Source organism: Branchiostoma lanceolatum, chromosome 9 (assembly GCF_035083965.1).
Source record: "Branchiostoma lanceolatum isolate klBraLanc5 chromosome 9, klBraLanc5.hap2, whole genome shotgun sequence".
Taxonomy (NCBI): Eukaryota; Metazoa; Chordata; class Leptocardii; order Amphioxiformes; family Branchiostomatidae; genus Branchiostoma; species Branchiostoma lanceolatum.
Window position 1 is genome coordinate 14,714,869 of NC_089730.1, and position 17,774 is coordinate 14,732,642.

Sequence of the window (17,774 nt, forward strand, 5' to 3'; positions counted from 1 at the left end):
AACGTCCTGACAGAAAAAGAGAGTGGAATGATGTTCATTGAAATGTATTTAATCTCGAGACTGTAAAATCACAGTGCCAACTTTTCTAATCTTTCGTAACCAAGTGCTGAATCACCCTCGAAATAAGGTTTAGTTCATCATCCACCCCCCCCGCCCCCCAATGTCTGCGTACAGATAACGCATCGGTAGCTACACCGAAAAAAGGTTTCAGGAACACCACAACCACTTAAACGTTGTAGACTTTGCAATGAAAGTCTGTCAAACAGAGAAGTACTGAGGTAGGGTAGACAGCGTCCTGTTCTTTACACGACATATGGCGCACACAGTGGTTAAATATACCAACAAGCAGGCATGTAGACATTTTCAGGTGGCGTACAAAGATGATCATTAACTTACATCAAGGAGGCTCCGGAGGTGACTGAACAGAGAAGAAAGTGGCTGCATAGAAGGTGGGAAACTATACTCCCCGGCTGGCTAACTCCTCTGGCTTGTTATCTGTCTATTTTGCAAAGTTCCACTCTTTCCAGTCAACTCTTGAATCTAGCAGAGGCTACTTACAGTTTCTATTCTGTCGCACGACCCTTCAATTCTTCCTGACCAACAACATTTCATCGCGACGAAAGATGCATTTTCTATTATTACCGGGTTGACGAAGAGACAGAGAATTCGTCTCGAAAGCTCCCCAGAGCAATCTTTTTTATGTTGTGTGTAATGCTTAAATGTTTGTCAAAAGATGCATTTGATCGACTCCAAGTAAGGAGAATTAGAGTGAGGAGAATTGGAGATAGCGATATCATAGCTATAGCATATCGTTGGCGGTGTCCACTGCAATATATCTACGGAGTAACTGGTGTATATCATGCGTATAATGCTATCAACAAAACCTTTAGAATTCTTCTTGGTTCTCCCGTCCTTTAGAATTATTGAGGAAAAATCGGAGTTTTTTTTACATTTGCGCGACGGGGGACGATACCGACTTCCAACAACCTTTGACCCAGTGCTGACGTCACGCCTGCGTAAAGAAGCACGTGTCTACAGCGCTTGGGTCAGATAGCCGAAGACGACCGAGTGATTCGGTCGAAAGTCCGCCAAGTCAATTCTTTGAGTTGGAGAACAGTTGATTACATTTGCGGGGTCCAATACCTTTTCTTTAAAGGGACAAGAAACTTGTTTGTCGGTGGTACACGCCCATATCCTTCTCCATATATTCCCGAGGATAATTGTTTGTTTTGCCGACACCCGATCTCTTGCCGTTAATCGGTAGTCATATTTACTCAAACTCCACCGGAACATCCCTTCCATTAGAGGTGTAACAGGCCAAATCGGAGCAGATGGTGTAAAGAAATATTAGCAATCCGTTAATCGCATTTCCACAGGATGTTTGATGTTTAATGACAGTCTATGTTTTCATGTTACACCTCCACCACAGAGTACACATTTTAATCGTATACCTTAATACGATGCTGTTTCATAACGTTTCATTGAATGGAAATAACATACATTTTGATAAGAAACAGAACAGACCCAGATGGTGGGAAGAAGTCATGGCCTTATGCGTCAGAAGGGACGAAGAGGATAAGTAAGTAAGTAAGCATGATAAGAAAAGAGTACACATTTTAATCGTATACCTTAATACGATGCTATTTCATAACGTGTCATTGAATGCCTACTTGGATTTTCACACGATCCACGATTTGTTGAAAATGTAGGAAAAACGACGCTACGAATAACTAGTGTTTATGAAGAAACATATTTGTTAGCAGACATTCGTAATTGAGATAATACTAAACCAGGCTAGCCAAAGGAGCAATGTAACCACATTTTAGATTTTGATCACGTCGTACTATTTATTTACAACTATGCCTTCTATACACATTGGGAGTTGAAGGAATATTACACCGTAAGCGCTCCCCATTAAAAATCACTGACATGTAGACAGCTATGAGACTTAAGTCTAGAAACAATTTACAGGACGTCCTAAAAGAAACCATTACTTTTCACTGCGGTCTTAATTGACATTCTGCTGCGCTCATGGCACATCAAGTAAGTGCAAAGTAAACGTCACAAACGGTGAGGCAAGTCCACATAGCGGCGCACTGTTTTTACACGTTAATGCGAGCTTGTTTGGCTAGGGGGCCGTGGACTCCTCGAATTTAGTCAAAGATCGCAGACATACGTTGGGAATGTTTTGTCTTTAACTGGTTCAGTTTTCGATAGCCGTGTTAAAACAGGAGGTATGTCTGTATGGGAAATCCCCTCTTCCTTTCCGTTCGTATAAGGTCAGAGTGAAGGGTCCAAAATGGTTTTGAGAAAAGCAACATGTTTACTTTGTCTTTTCGTCTATCAAGAGAACGCCTACTGAATCCATACCTTCACTGACAATGATACTTTGCCATCAATCTATTGATCATGTTGATGAGAAATATGTTTTCCCCCATTTTACGCGACAAAGCTATTGTTTCTACACCTTATATCTATCGGTGAATGTGTTCGGTGGGAAGTTGTGTCAGCTTGTTTGTAGGTTTGCTCTATTTTTAGCGATCTTGGTGTACAAGCAGTCAAGTACATGTACGTACAGTAATGGTCTTGTAAAAAAAGGATGCCAAAGTGATGCCTCCTACCAAGCTTTGTCGCATCTAAGTTGAGACACAGTCACGTGCGTCCTACGACAACTTTACGACAGCAAATTGAAGATATTATTGGGACAGTTCTCAGCTGGCTTGGTATCCGGCCAATTCGAGCCTCGAATCTCTTTCCTGAGGCCCTCATTGAATTAAACGGCGCTGCGATCTCCATGCGAGCAAAACTGGATTTACATAACGTTTGACTAATTGTAATATAATGCACAATTTTAAAGTATGACTGAAAAGACAACAAAACACACAACGAGTAAAACTATTCGGGCTTTTTTATCTACGAAATTCGTTGAGCGCTCTGTCAGATTTTAGGTCGCAAGGCGGTCGCAGCGAGGTCGCCGCCTTAGTGGAATGGGAGGAGCGAGTCGTAGCTAGAATAGGATGGATACCAGGTTAGGACAGTCATGGATGCGTCATACACTTACAGAAGTCTGCTGTCTTGCAAAGGAAGCGGGCGCCGCATATCATTGTCAAATATTAGTTCTGGCATCCACCAGGCCTTCCTACGGGGGTACGGATCGTAGAACTCGGCAAAAAAGGACTACTTGGGCAGGAGAATCAGTCCGCAGGAAGGTTAACATTTCCACCTGCGCCTGGCCAATGAAACCCTATGGTGGCCAAACTCCCAATGCCAAAGTATTCTCCCTACAGCTAGCGTAGTTAGTCTAGTAGAGACTATGTCGGTTCTATAATAGTTTGGCTTCACATCGTACAACAGAAGAACCGTACGACATGTGTGACTATGCCTTCACTAGCTGGTGTCTCATCTTACAATAGAATGTGGCCCCGTCTGCTTCTCCAGCTTTCCTGCTGTCTTTCAGTGTTGGTTATACTTGTCGCTTTAGATAGGTGCTAAGCAGGGTCGTTTGGCACACGTCTGAACCGGCCCCCGTAGACATTTTCGGAATGTGGCCCGGGTTGTATATTCCCTGTGAGGTACTCAACGTGGCTTTCTAAATCGTTTGATCTAAAAAGTACGTCTAGCTCAAGGATAGAGAGAAGAAATCAATTAAATGAGTCTTTTCGTCAATTTACGATATTCGATCCTACTTTCTTTCAGGCGCTTGTGTGTTCGTCTGTCAACACGTGTTGCTTGTTCTATTTGTTTGGACATTAACGCATTACAAAGACACTCGTGTCATTTCAGGAATCTACTCTAATTTCAGACAAACGTTCGGCTTTATTCGTACAAAATTCAAGGTGGTCGTTTTTAAGGTCCCAAACTACCGTACGTTACTTCGTGTTATGTTACAAGTGCACAGAAAACAATATTGAAGTCGGTAGGCACTTTAATAGCTTCTATACCCTTATCTTTCCGGCTTTCGAATCAGACAGGTCGTTCAAATAATGGTTCCCACTTAAAGCGGAGGCCTTTAACGCTCTCTGTGTATTGTAACGTCAGCATGCATGAAGCGCTGACTTGGTTTGGTCGAAGCTTGTTGAGGTCATAAGTATGGTATTGGTTCTGTGGATCAAGACTTTTTGGTGCGTGTCGCTACGGTTAGGGACCACGTATCCCCACTGACCTAAACTAGTGCACAGGCCTAGCTACCGAGGAGAATTCAAGATAAGAAAGTACCAGTAGCGTTTGCAAAGATGTCTTAAAACATCGCTAGGTAGGGCCGAAAGTCGCGAAGCTCATCGTAAGATTTTTGTGGGCGTTGTTAACGATAGTAGAACGGAGTTAGCACGTGTTACCAGATACGATTTTTCCAACGTGAGTTGAGGAAAAATGTGCAGCTAGCCGTTACAAGTTTACCGGCGTGGTGCCCCTTGAATAGACTATCATTGTGAGAAAGTATTTCGGCGTGTTTTCACAACAGTTAAGCCGCAGTTAAAGAAGCAAATGATCCACACAAAAACGTCGTCTGAATAAACCGTGCGAACAAAGGCACTCTTAAGGGCTACTTTCAACCGCAGCCTTAAAATATATACATCACACTCTCACTTACATGCTGCCGCGTTGTTGTGATAAGAATGTTTGTACACAAGTGTTCGCTAACTCACCCGCCTGGCCGAAGAAACTGGGCTTCGCTTGACCACAGACAGAGACACACGGAAAATATCGTCCAGGAAAACGCCGTGCTCCAACTGGCCACTGTAGTAGATGCCATCTTATACTGTAGTACCTTAGTTCAAGGTCAGCCACTGAGTGAACTGTGTTTTAAGACTGTCCCGCTGAACGTGTCTTAAGCATAAAGAGGTATGTCCGTCCTTGTTGTAGGGTCAGCGCATCTGGTGGTGGTAGAACGTCCTTTGTGTAAACGTGAACTGATCGATGCGTATATGAGTGTTCCTGTCGTACTGGGTTCCGGTCAGTCGCATCGGAAACGTTCGGCGGGTTGAAGTGACTGTCTCCCCCGGGCACCAGTCCGGACCGTCACGGCGCAAGATCCTGCCTCGCTACCGTCCCGTTCTGCTGGAGCTTCTAGCCCTTATACACCCTCAGCACAAGGGCATTGCCGCAACTTCCGTGAAACAAACCACGAGGCGATTCAGGTCGCTTATCGCACGATGGAAGGCGTTCCCTGTACCAACTCTCCCCGTGGCCTCTGCGCCCTCCTTCTAGAAACACCGGCGGGTCAGAATTAATTCGCTCCCACACCAACCCACGTCTTAAGTATACACAAGCAGGTTGCTTCCCGCCCTAAGGGCTGCCAAGGACGAGGATAGACAACGCATGGTTGGAGAGCTGCTAGTGAGTAATGTTTGTTTTCAGCTGCCAGCGGTGGTAGTGCGATAGCACAGCAGTCACCAGGTCTGCGAAACAACCCGCCGCTGTCATTGGCCAGCTTCCGCGGTTGTCATGGCAACGTACAACGACACGTAGATTTTGAAACACATCTTCCGTGACCACGTGACGCTGACAGATGCCTTCGCTCGCCGAATTTTTTTCTGCTCTTTTTTTTTTTTGGGTTGGGAAGCAAGAGTTGAATTCCTCCCGCATGTCGACCCCGGTGGACTAATGCAGGGGCACGACACCGATCGGAGCCCGACCGTTCTTGCAGGGATCAGAACAACTCTGCTCACTTCCAAATGTTCTCCCCCCTCAAGTGTTCTCAGCTGCGTTTCATGGACCGCTTTCGTGAAGCTATGTTGAGCTCTTGACACTTAATATTACTGTATTCATGTACTCTCACCTCTCAAATAAACGTACCGGTACGTTTATTATTTTTCGCCAATAGTTCCACCCTGTACTTTCTTATTCTAGACGGTACGTTTATTATTTTTTGAAAAATTGAGGCTTTGCAAACCAGGAATCCCTCTAAAATCGTAAGTTAAGGTTTTTCTGCCCATATTTCCCCGGTATTTTTGCTCGTAATTCGCTATTTTTCGGCCTACCGGCGTTGATTTTCTCGCCGCTTTGACGGCCTTGTGAAAAGTATCCTGGCGGCACTCGTAACATATCGGTCGATATCGCTATGACGCTACAAAGTAAACCGGAAAATAATACGCGACATTGACATTTTAAAATACAATTTTCATATAAATAACTTTGATAGTCTCTGTTTACATCGTTAACCAAAGCACGCTGATCAAAAAACGTGTGGAGTAGGGTGCTCGCCTACACAGGGAATAATAATTTCCTGACCACTATATCCGTAGTATCGGCAGCGCGGCGGAAGAATTATTTGTTCGCAGAAGACATGTAACACGTTAAAACAACAATCATAACTTAACTTCCCTTGTGATATGTGTTTTGAGGCCACAAAATCTCTAAAACGGCAGAAATATGTCCGATATGATTCGGTAAACAACAGCGCGAAATCGCGAAACATGGCCGCCACTCTCAGGCATGGCGACAGTAAAACTAGCAGCATATTGCGTAGTGCGGATACCGATCTTTAAAATGATACCGTAAACGCATGGAAATATTATATTTTTTGGGCAACGATAGACACACAGCGCCATATTTATTTTCAGAGGGTTCATTTTTTTAAATAATCGTAAGATTTTCCCAATTTTGGCGGTTCATCGCGGGTTTCTAGTGTCAACACGTAATGGGTAACTTCTTAGTATGTGCGGTCTGTGACGTTGAGCTACTTTTACAGTCGATCTCTGTTCAATATTGTGGGATTTACCGCGGGAACTCGAAATCCGAGCGTCTCACTTTGTTTTCGACGCTATGGAGCAAAAGTTTATAGACATATTTCTTCTGTGGAAGGACTGTGTTCATATTTGTGTTTTTTTGTGGTTGATGTCTTTAGAAAATATGATCAGGTACATTTAACTTTTAAAAGTACTCTGATGATTTTTGTTATATGTCACTGATTGTCAGTCATAATAAAATGATATAACAATTTTCTTTGATCACTTGCTTCAAGTTCCAAGTAGAAAAAGCATGTATCATGTACATTTTCACTTGTTGAATTTGAAAGCACCGTGGCCCCCGGTTAGGGGTCATAGCGGGGAACCTATGCCCAATTTTTCAATATTACTATTATATTTTACGAAGAGGCGAGGAAGATCATCATGATTTGAACAAGCTATGGACAGTTATTCTGTTCAATATCTATATACTTAATAGGTATGGCATAATTGACTAAATATAAGTTACCTACCTGCTTATTATCTTATTTCCCTCTGACAGTGACAGTTGGACATGTATGGACACAGTTTACCTAGCCTCGACTGTCGATTTTTGAAATTTTCCGGGGGGTACTCTTATTCCAGGGGGTACTTATATTACATTTTGAAAATTTGTCCGGGGGGTACTTCTATTCCAGGGGGTACTTCTATTTGAGAGGTGAGAGTATATGAACTCATTTCAACAGCGACCTACATATCTTTATAAAAAACTCTTTTTTTTCAATGATTAATCGTAAATATACCTCCTTGATATATACGTGATGTGTCGCTTGCTGTGAATGAAATATATGGGCTATGCAATCGTTTCTATATAACCATGTATGGAAGCATTACATATCCAGTTCTGTATGTTGGAATCCACAAATAGATTCTTGAGCTCAAAGTTAGTTTCTAACCTCTTTTGTCGCAGATGTTCACTTTTATACCACATTTTTTGTATACCAGGTGAAAACCGTTTGCCCTAGATTTACAAGCACCGTCGTCATCGGAGACATAAAAGCAGTAGCGGGAAAGTTCCGCCCACACGGAGGGCCACATCACCTGTCAGACTCGGTCTGCCACCAGTGTTCCACAGAAGGCGGGCCAGTCTTGCCCAGGCCTCCCCCACCCTGACCCATTGACTCCATTAATCACAGCTAGTTAGTGGTAAGTGAGACCATTAACAATTCTCGGGTCAAACTGGGACTGAAAACGGCTCCTGTTGAGGACTAGCCGCGAGTTTCGCGTGATAATAAATGCTAAGCAGGACTTCGTATTGATTTTCGAAAGTGATTTTTTGTCCCTTCGTTCTTTTTTGCCTGTTCTTCATATCTACCTCTTCCCATGCATTTTTCTTTTCGTCCCTCTTCCAGTTTCTACGGGCCTTTTTTTTATTTATTGTTTTTTCCGTATTTTCATTCTCCCATCTTCCATGCATTTTCCGTCCGTCAGTTCTTCATAATTTCTTGTCATTTTTTCTCTCTCCTTCCCTCCTTTCCTCCTTCCCATTTACCTGTCTTGTCTACATATTGAAACTATACCGTGATCAGAACTTGTTTAACTTGTCACGAATCTTTCTCAAGATCTTCCCACCGTACATACACCATAAACAACAGTAGCCTCCCTTGCAGGCCTTCTGGGCGGCGCAGGCGTTTATTTTCGGGGGGAGCGCTGATTCGCGTTTTCAACTTATCAGGGCCAGATTTGCCGCCTCCAAAATAAACGCCGGCGCCGCCCAGAAGTAGGCTCTACCAGCCTCCGCGGGTCGCTGGGAAAATAGTAGAAATTGGCCAAATAGAGTCAATTGTAAAAGAGAGTCGGCTACGGAGAGAGGGTCCAATATTGCAACCCTAACTGCGGCTGCGAATGAAACCCTCCATGGCCAAAGTCCTCCGGCAAATGTTCTCCCTATAGCCGGCGCGGTTAGTCTGGTAAAGACTAACCCAGAAGGCTTGGAAATGAGGCTATACAGCACAGGATGTAAGTCAGGTTATACCTGGAGCGGAGCAAACTAACCGCAGCATATGGAAAATGTTCCGGCTGTCCGACCGAGAAAAAACGACGTGCATGATACCTCAGAGGTCGCCAGAGGGCACACTTCGACAGATGTCAGACCGAACATACATGTAGCTAGGATTTCCGCGCCGGAAATTGATCGTGACTCCGGAATCGGACAGTTGTCAACATTGATGACGACAACGTCTTAATAATCTAATCTTAGATAGATACGGAAAGGGCAATTTGGCCCAAGAGGAGTATTCTGGTATTAGTTTCAGAAATGTACGACTGTTCTAACAAATCTTAGGCACAGTGTCAATGAATGGACGTCCCAAAGCGGATGTAAAGGATATGCACTTTAATACTAAAAGTGTAAATTTATAAAAGATAATTACACAAGAAGATAAGATCAAAATTATTTCCTTAATTTCCTGAAAATGGATCAGGTTCAGGTGTTCCTTGTGCTCTCTCTCTCTATATATATGTAGTAAACTTATCATCATATACATAACGACGGTATATAGGAAAGAAAACAGCAAAAATACTGCCACCCCTCCCACAGGAATGGTAGTGTGCATCCTATATTGTTCAATGAAAATGAATGGGTTACGATTGAGAGTTACTACTTACTTAACTTATATATTTGTATATCAGTGGCATTACGAGTTCGTTCGTTCAGACTCTTGCAGTTCCTAGTGGCACACAGGTCAGCAGGTTGTTTCAGCAGCAGGGTGTTTTACAGGGAGGGGTTGCTAGTCATTCCCCTTTAACGTGCTCGAGGTGTCAGCGTTCGTTCCCTGACCCGTGAGGACACCAGTGTGAAAGAAAGGCCAGCAATTTGTCTTACAACTAAAGGCCAACTTCCGCAAGGAACGTCGTGTTGCACCTAATTATGACCGCTGCATGTCAAGCATTTCAACTACGCCGAGGCGAAATCCGGTTCACATAAGGGTAAAACCAGCCGGAATACCGCTAAAGCCTGGGAAAACTTCAAATTCCTAGATCGTATCTTTGTATTATTAGTTGTCACAGATTACACATTGAAACGGGAAGGCACAACCGCACCCCTCTGTAGCATAGACTTTGCTAATGTTGTGATTTAAATCAGATAGAAGAAGAACTACTAGTATATTTATATATTCATGAGTAAATTGTATCATAATTCAAAATTGACAATTCTTTGGGTATCCAAATCAAACAGATGGATTCATATCTTTAATGCGTTTAGACAATCCCTGTATAAGAAACATTATCAGCTGTCCCTAAATCTACACATGTACAAAGCGAGAGGAAGTTGAATCTACAAGGTTAGCTTAGTACAACAATCTTGTCTACTATGTGCGTTTAACTCGTGAATAACAGTTGTTCATACTTTTCTGTATATGTTTGAATTTGTTATATGTTTGTTAAGTTATACGATTCACAACCTGTTCCGGATCCTAGACCCTCGAGTCAAGAATGATACAAAAAGGTCTTTCCTTCAATTATCATCCATGAGGGCAGCATTAAAGGTGCTGATTTTTGTACAAATCAAATAGTTCCTATGCACCAACTTTCTTCTCTCAACAGAGGATCTAATCCGAATAACACCGTTAAGTACACACCCAGAGGAGCGGGGTTTGGTGGTAGGGCGTGTGTAGTACTGCCAAGTTCACGTACGTGTGTACATGCATATGAACAGGGTGTCTGCTTGCCAAAGCCCACCCTCTCACAGGACCCGCGGTAGGTTGGCGGCGTCTTTCCAAATGCTGAACGCTAAGCAGAGAAAGCAGTATGTATCATTTTAAAAGTCTTTGATATGACTCGACCGAGGATCGAACTCTCTATCCACTAGGCCATTGCAGCAGTATCCCGGCTAGTTCGTGGGTGATTTTGTTTGACCTGGTGTTACCTATGGTTATTGGTCTCATGTAAACGGCACGCGACAGTAGCACGCAGTGGGATGTCGTGCACGAGCTTTCTCCTATAGGGACCAAATCCTAATGGAGGTTGGCTGGCTGAAACGATGGAAAAGACATTAAGGAAAAGAAAGCACTTTCCTGCGAAGCCTTTGTTGTAGACATGGTCTGCAGACATCGTGCTATAAATACATTGAAGTATAACAGCGGAATAGGGCTGGGGAACGATAGCAACCAACGTCTGAAACGCGATAGATGACCTCATTTTCTTAAGATGCAAGCCTGGAATTCTCAACTGCAAAGTCGTAAGAAGGGTTTCATGACAGCGCAAGTTTCAAAAGGAAAACAAACGTTTTAGTTTTCAGACAAATGAGCAGCCTGCCAAAACGATTGCCTTGCAACGTTCAAAAATTCTTCCTTCTGTCAAATCGGGACCGGAAACGTCATGCACATCAAAAGCGGACACCCTTGTTGGGCGGCGCCAAGCTGTGGCCAGGCCACCTAGGTTTTCAACCGAACGCTATACATCAACGGTGCTGGGACAAGGGAGCAGGAAAACGCTGCGCCGGTCTTAAGAGTTTTTGACATCTTACATTCCTGGTATCGCGCAGAAACATGGGGGAGAGAACTTTTGTGTTTTCGTTTGGAAATTAGTATTGTACTCAGCGAGTCAGAATCAGCTGTCGGATTCTACTGAGACTAGAGTGTTACGCTACTACGAAGGGTACTCATATCGGTTCATCAGATGCAAGGTATGTGATATGGTCATGACTTTCCTTGAACAGTGAGACATGGAAAATCACAGCAAAAATGAAAAGAAAGCTCGATGCATTCCAACAACGGCGCCTCTGAAAGATACAACATACAGGGATAGAATTACCGTGAAATGAAGACTTGTCTTAAAGGAGCAGGATGAAGAAAAAAACACTTTGCACCACCACCGCAGAGAGAAGAATTAAATGCACAGGACATGTGCTCAGAATGCCTGTGGAAAGACAAGCTGAAACAGCGCTGAGCTGGCAACCTGACAAAGGAAAAAGAAAGCTACAGATGGACGTCAACCAATCGGTGGTTACCCTGAGGAGAGCAGAAGCTCTGGACCGAAACCGTACTGAATAGAGACCGCGAGCTAGATGTCTTAGTAAGTTCTTTGAACACGCGTTCAACGCGCTACATGTACTCCAATCCGCCCCCTTTCTCAACCCAACTTGAATATACACAGGGACACCAAGAGCTAGTCTGTATAACGCAAACTCCAGCTGTCCGGGGGTTTCTCTCCCCTCCCCGCGGTTGTGAGGCGGTTACAGGGCGGCGAACGGTCACATGAGGCTTGATTGAATTCAGGCTAACCAAGAGCTGGCAGAATCATTATGGTTAAAGCAAAACTGGAGTTTGGAAGCTGAAAAAAATGAAACAGTACAACAATTTTGACTTTCAACTTTCTAATATTTACAGTTGAAGTTACACAGAGTTCTGCATTTTTAGATGTATACTTTGAGAAACTAAGAACTTCATCGACATAAATTTCTTCTTGTGGGGTTATTTTACGGTGATATACGTCGACAACGGATGAGAGCATGAAGTCGAAAAAGCAAGGATATAATGTATTGTCCTTGATAAGAGGAATAGTTCAATAAACAGATAGACGAGCCAACACGCTATCCACCATGTCCAGGGACAGTAGCAACTTATCGTCCGGAAAACACGTCAATCAAACTGGAAATTTTGTGTAGTCAGGTGGTGAGAGCAGGGAATCCTGGGAAGGATATCAAACTGGCTGGCCGCCATGTTTGCTTTCTCTGGCGTCCGCGCCATGGGTATGGTAACAAGGAGTATTATCCCTGCGTGGGCACTGAAACAAAATCAGGATAGTTGTTACCCTAGAAAAATAAACAGAGTGCTTCTATAGATGCTTAACTTCTCTCAAGATCGGCGGCACTTCCCGAGAATCCTTGAAAACGGAAGATTGGTGATCCCATAGTTGAAAGGGAAAATAAATTCCTGTGACTTTTTGACCTTCACAAGTACAAAAATAAGCATGCTATCTAATTCAAGCTCGATTTTATTTGGAGACTACTTATCTGTGACTCTATCTACCGCAGCCTGGAGAGTTATGGAGTCCAAGTATCCCTCGACATTCCTGACTAAGCAATTTCTAGATAGACTCGTACACTAAAAAGACTATTTTTTACACAACCACGAGATTTTATTGATATTCAACCGACGTTTCGGTGACCTCCTGTCACCTTCTTCAAGGCAATTCAGCACAGGCGTGGCTGCTTGTAGACTCATAGAGTTGTCATTTATTATCTAGCCAAATGCATACAATGATATTTACTACAGATTGAAAGATTCGTGATTACCTTTTCTAAACGACACACTTTCTGTTTACTTTCCCGTTCAGAAATAAACGTGAGATTGTGATGAACAGCTACACGAAAGGGGAGCACCATAGATCTTTAGTATCATCATACTTCGGAGTTAAGTTATAAGCTCTTCAGGTGGTGGTTTTGTGACCGGTGTTACTACGGATGTCAAGCATAGATGCTGATGACATCTAGCGGAAATTGGATAAACTGCAGTGAAAATTTTCCTTCCTTGGTCATTTCTGGGCTTAGTTCCATTTGATTTATTTGTTCGGTGGCCGTACTATAATGAAAGTGGAGCTCTCAAAAACTGTAAAGATAAGACTACAAGACTATGAAATATCTACGGAAGACCCAACAGTATGTACATGTAAGTTTGACCCTGTCCTTGGTGCTGATCGACCTTCACCAGGGTTCACCGCCCGCTCCCAAGGTCAAACCGTACTTCATCAATCACCCATTTTCTCATATAGCCATAAACGTAAATCCAGGGACTTATTAACGACATTTGCTAACGAACAGAATGGAATGTTTGATGAAGTGTGGCGCCAGGATGATTATCATTCTAATAACCGTCTTTCGCAAGATTCATTCTGGTAATTTGTCGTCAAGTGACAAATTGACGACAACCTTGAACCGTATTTAGTGTCGCATTCTCCTTCTTTTAAAAACAGTTATGGCTTGTTTGAATTCTATACTATATACAGCATATTATACAGGGAAGCAACTAATCATGGTTCACTTACTAGTACTACGCTTCTCTCTACTTAGGCCTAGTAAATTTTATGATCGCTTTCAGAAATATGAATTTGAGTCATTGTAGTTCTACATGTTTAGTAAAGTAGATCTCTGTAACGCTCGTTTGTCGCCATTACACTGGGACTGCACAGTAGACTCTGGCGCTAGAACGGATGCTGAATAAGAGTGACGTGATCAGCAGACGATAAAATGGAGTCCAGAACTAACGTCGCCGGCTGTTGATTAGTCTGGAGTCGGTGAGTTTCAAGAAACAACCATTCATTTAACTCAGTGCTCAGCTGGACAAATTTGTAGAAAATTGCAAACTGGAAGCTAACTTGGCTCTTCCAGAGCGTATTAGTTCTATGGAAAAGTTGGTGCGTTTTTATGTTAGCTGTGTTACAGATTTTCCGTGAATAGTTTCATTTCATCAGGTTGGGACCGCATTGTAAACACCACATTAACTATCTCTGTAACGTTATATACGTAAGTACTCTTGGGACCGCATCTGTAAGCAGCGACACCTATAGCAGCAGTGCAAAGTGTACCAGGCATAATTGCCACGAGGAAGGTGACAGATGGTCACTAAAACGTCGGTTGAATTAAACACTACGTTGGGTAGGAAGAGTATTTATATGTTTCTGTTTTTTTTTCTTCTATTTTCTATGTCTCTTGCTACTTTTTAACCCAACAAGTCCTCTGAAAAATGCCCACCCGCCCTGTAACCCTCTTGTGTTGCCCGCATTCGATAAAACAAACTGTAATTTGATACATAAACCACCAACATGCAACACCCCCATTCACGTCATCACGTAATAGCTGCCCATCAATGATAATACACCGGAAATTGACATGATTATAGACTGGCGTCAGTTTTATGTTCAAAACATGTCCTCTTCATTATAGCCTGATTTGCCGACGTAATTTCCCTCAGCGATCATTTAGTCCTGAATGAAAATGAATTCTTGTATAATAAGGTCATAAAAGTAAGTGATGAAGAGTAAAAATAGCTTCATGCTACCCTACATCGTACATATAAAGAATGTCGGCCTTTTCGTTCATTTTGGTTGATATTAGCCTGATTTAATCGCGCTTATAGTAGCCGCCCGTAACCGATCAGCCCTAGGCCATTACAGCTGGAGTTTGGGTTACACAGACTAGTTTGATATTATACAAAATATATCTTTTTTTGTTGCAGCACGAGTCTGTTTGTACTTTTCGTAATTTGTGACCGAAATGACATGCAGTATACGAGTATACTAGTACTAGTAGGCATTCGTCAGTTTCACAGAACTACCAATTAGAACAAATTGCACGTAATGTATTTATCATTTGTATCTGTATATACGAACTCTTGAACAAAACCCTAATATACATAGATGAAGGAGATACAAAGGAAAGTCCTACTAGAGCAAGCTCATTCTTCAAATTTACTAGATATATTTGTCTAGGCCACGAGCAACTTACTATGATTGAGTCCGACAAACTACAAACTTCTAAATATGTCGTCTTGACACTTTATTCTATTGTATAATCCTATTGTTTATTACATTACTACGCTAACATAAGTCACATTATGATTTATGTATTCAAATTCTTTTCAATCATGTTGCCACCATTATTGACGTATTGTCACTTGATTATAGCATCAAATCAATGGGAAGGGGTTTAGTCTTTTTCTCTGAGTAGCTCTGAATTGATCGTTGCGTTATAGGGTTTCTCGGAACTCAACTATTTCATAAATAGGTCACAATGATGAACATAACGGTTCTCCTAAAGGGTTGATTTTATGAAATAAATCAGGGAGGTTCTTCTCGGCAGGTTGGCGTAACGGTTATGGCGTTTAGCCCAGAACCCAAAGGTCGTTCGAATCCCCTGACATGCCACCGATGTTGTGCCCTTGGGAGAGTCACTTAACACGAATTTCCTCACTCCACCCAGCTGTAAAAATGGTTTACGGTTGGGTACATGTAGGTAAAATGCGTTGGAAGGCCAGGGGTGGGCTTTGCCTTCCAATACCATGTCCTACAAACCTTGGATAACAACCCACTGCCCCTACGGCTTAAAAATACTATTCTTACCTTTTCTAACCTACACGGCAAGCATGGACGGAGGGCAATCAAATAACGAGTGGCTGGATGAACGATGCATGCAGAAAACACATTTCGTATCAGGAGGGTCTTATAGACAGTAAAAGCGTCCGTGCCTCGACTACAAGAGGAAACAAGAGTTCCAAGATCTCACGCCTCTGTCAAATGTTTTGAGTTTCTCGTTTGTCTTGTCCAATTGTAGTTCAGTAATCATGCAAATAAGGTTTTGATAAGCATTAATATTTCCATTGATCACTTCTTGTCACTCTACGCTGAACGTGGATATGGAAATTGTATAACTCTGAAAACACTGACAAACAGACAGACCAGAATCAATACGTCCCCGTGAATTAATAGCCTACTCCAATGACCCTATAACCTGGGATGTCTGTAAATATCTAGCTCTACCAATTTCTACCCTGCGAGTTGACCGTCACTGCCTGCAAGTCTCAAGTTACATCATTTTACCCTAGCTCACATCATGTCACTCTAGTATATTCAGATAGCTACTCTGAAATATCAAACAATGAACGTTAGAACATATACATACAAATATTCATTCTTCCCCCGCACCATCCCCAAGTGGAATGCCCTGCCTGACACAGTATTGACGGCTCCCACAGTTGAGTTGTACCGTGTCAGTCTGGAGGCCTGCCCGCCTTGACCTGGGAACTCCCCCCCCCCCCCCCCCCACACACACACACAATGTACTTTTCCCCTCGCGGGGTCATCTGAGGGAATACCATGATGATGATGATGACACACAAGAACGCAGACATCCAGACACACCGAAAATAAAACCGCCGCACACGAAGGTAATGACCGTACTGTGCAGAGCCAAAAATGTTGTGAATTGTACCATTTTTTATCTATTGTATGAGACGGGGAATAAAAACCTTAGTTCATTACCATCTGGATTGACAAATTTGATGGATGCGAGGATAATATCATAACTGGTGCAGGCGATCAATGATGATATGACAATCAAATGCTTTTTATCAACTGTGCCTAGCTGTGAAATTGGGCCGTATTCCCCCAAGATTTATTCAAGCCAAAATCGAACATACGAGTTTTATAAGGTATTTGACTTGTACAAACGATCTATCTGACGCCATATTACGATACGTAGAATTATCATTGCGTTACATTACACCTCGCGGGTCTTCAAAAATTGCAAAATATTGCTAACTGCATATATGTATGAATTTGGGGGGGGGGGGTATTTTGACTTCTATTTTACAGAAAGCATCTACCTTGTTCATTGCTTTTTGGAAATCAGAAGAAGAAGGGTCCTGTTTTCGCCTTGACCTAGGGATTGTAACCATCTTTTTTTGGGTTATTCATGAAAATCAATCTTGAGGTTTACTACAAAATCGTTAATCCCTTGCAGATGACTGTTATCTGCCAATATTCTGGGAATTCGTTAAAGCCAGTCTAGTCGTCACCACACGAAAATACGATTGATTGTGCAGCCCACAATGGTATCAGTGCGTGACTCTACGCGATTACAAAGTTAAATGAGAGAACTATTACACCAGAGACTCTTTTGGATGGAACTACGAATCTAAACCAAAGGAGAAATACGGTGTTGATTCAAACTCCATCGTTGTTTAATAGAGATCCTCTCTATGACAAAGGGGCTAACCGTGGTCATGATAAAAGTCCATATCATGAAGATATCAGTATTTCACTGCTCAAGTATGCATAACTTCCCGTGTTTGAGGAGAACCGCACATAGAGCACGTTAAAGAACCCGCCACACTCTTCGAAAAGAGTAGGGGTCCTTCCCGGTGTGAGTGGATTATATCTTACAGTCTGATCCGGGTTGACATCTCGAAAAGGTGATAGTCACCTGTTATGTCAATCCTTCCACAAATGTGGTAAATCTGAATTGTAAAAACAAAAACTTACATACTAGGGTGGAATACAAAACGATTGAATTTTGGTCGCCGTACGGTCGCTCAGTGATCGCCGTCTAGT

General features: G+C 42.6%; 1 protein-coding gene across 1 annotated transcript in view; it reads right to left on the reverse strand.

Annotated features, from left to right (window-relative positions):
• LOC136442174 (epidermal growth factor-like protein 8) overlaps positions 1 to 5,089 on the reverse strand; it is a 37,834-nt gene extending 32,745 nt beyond the window's left edge. Inside the window, exon 1 of the mRNA XM_066438873.1 lies at positions 4,644 to 5,089. Within this exon, the coding sequence (XP_066294970.1) occupies positions 4,644 to 4,750 (107 nt within the window). The 5' untranslated portion in view covers positions 4,751 to 5,089. The remainder of the gene's footprint in view (positions 1 to 4,643) is intronic.
• Positions 5,090 to 17,774: the final 12,685 nt, after the last annotated feature.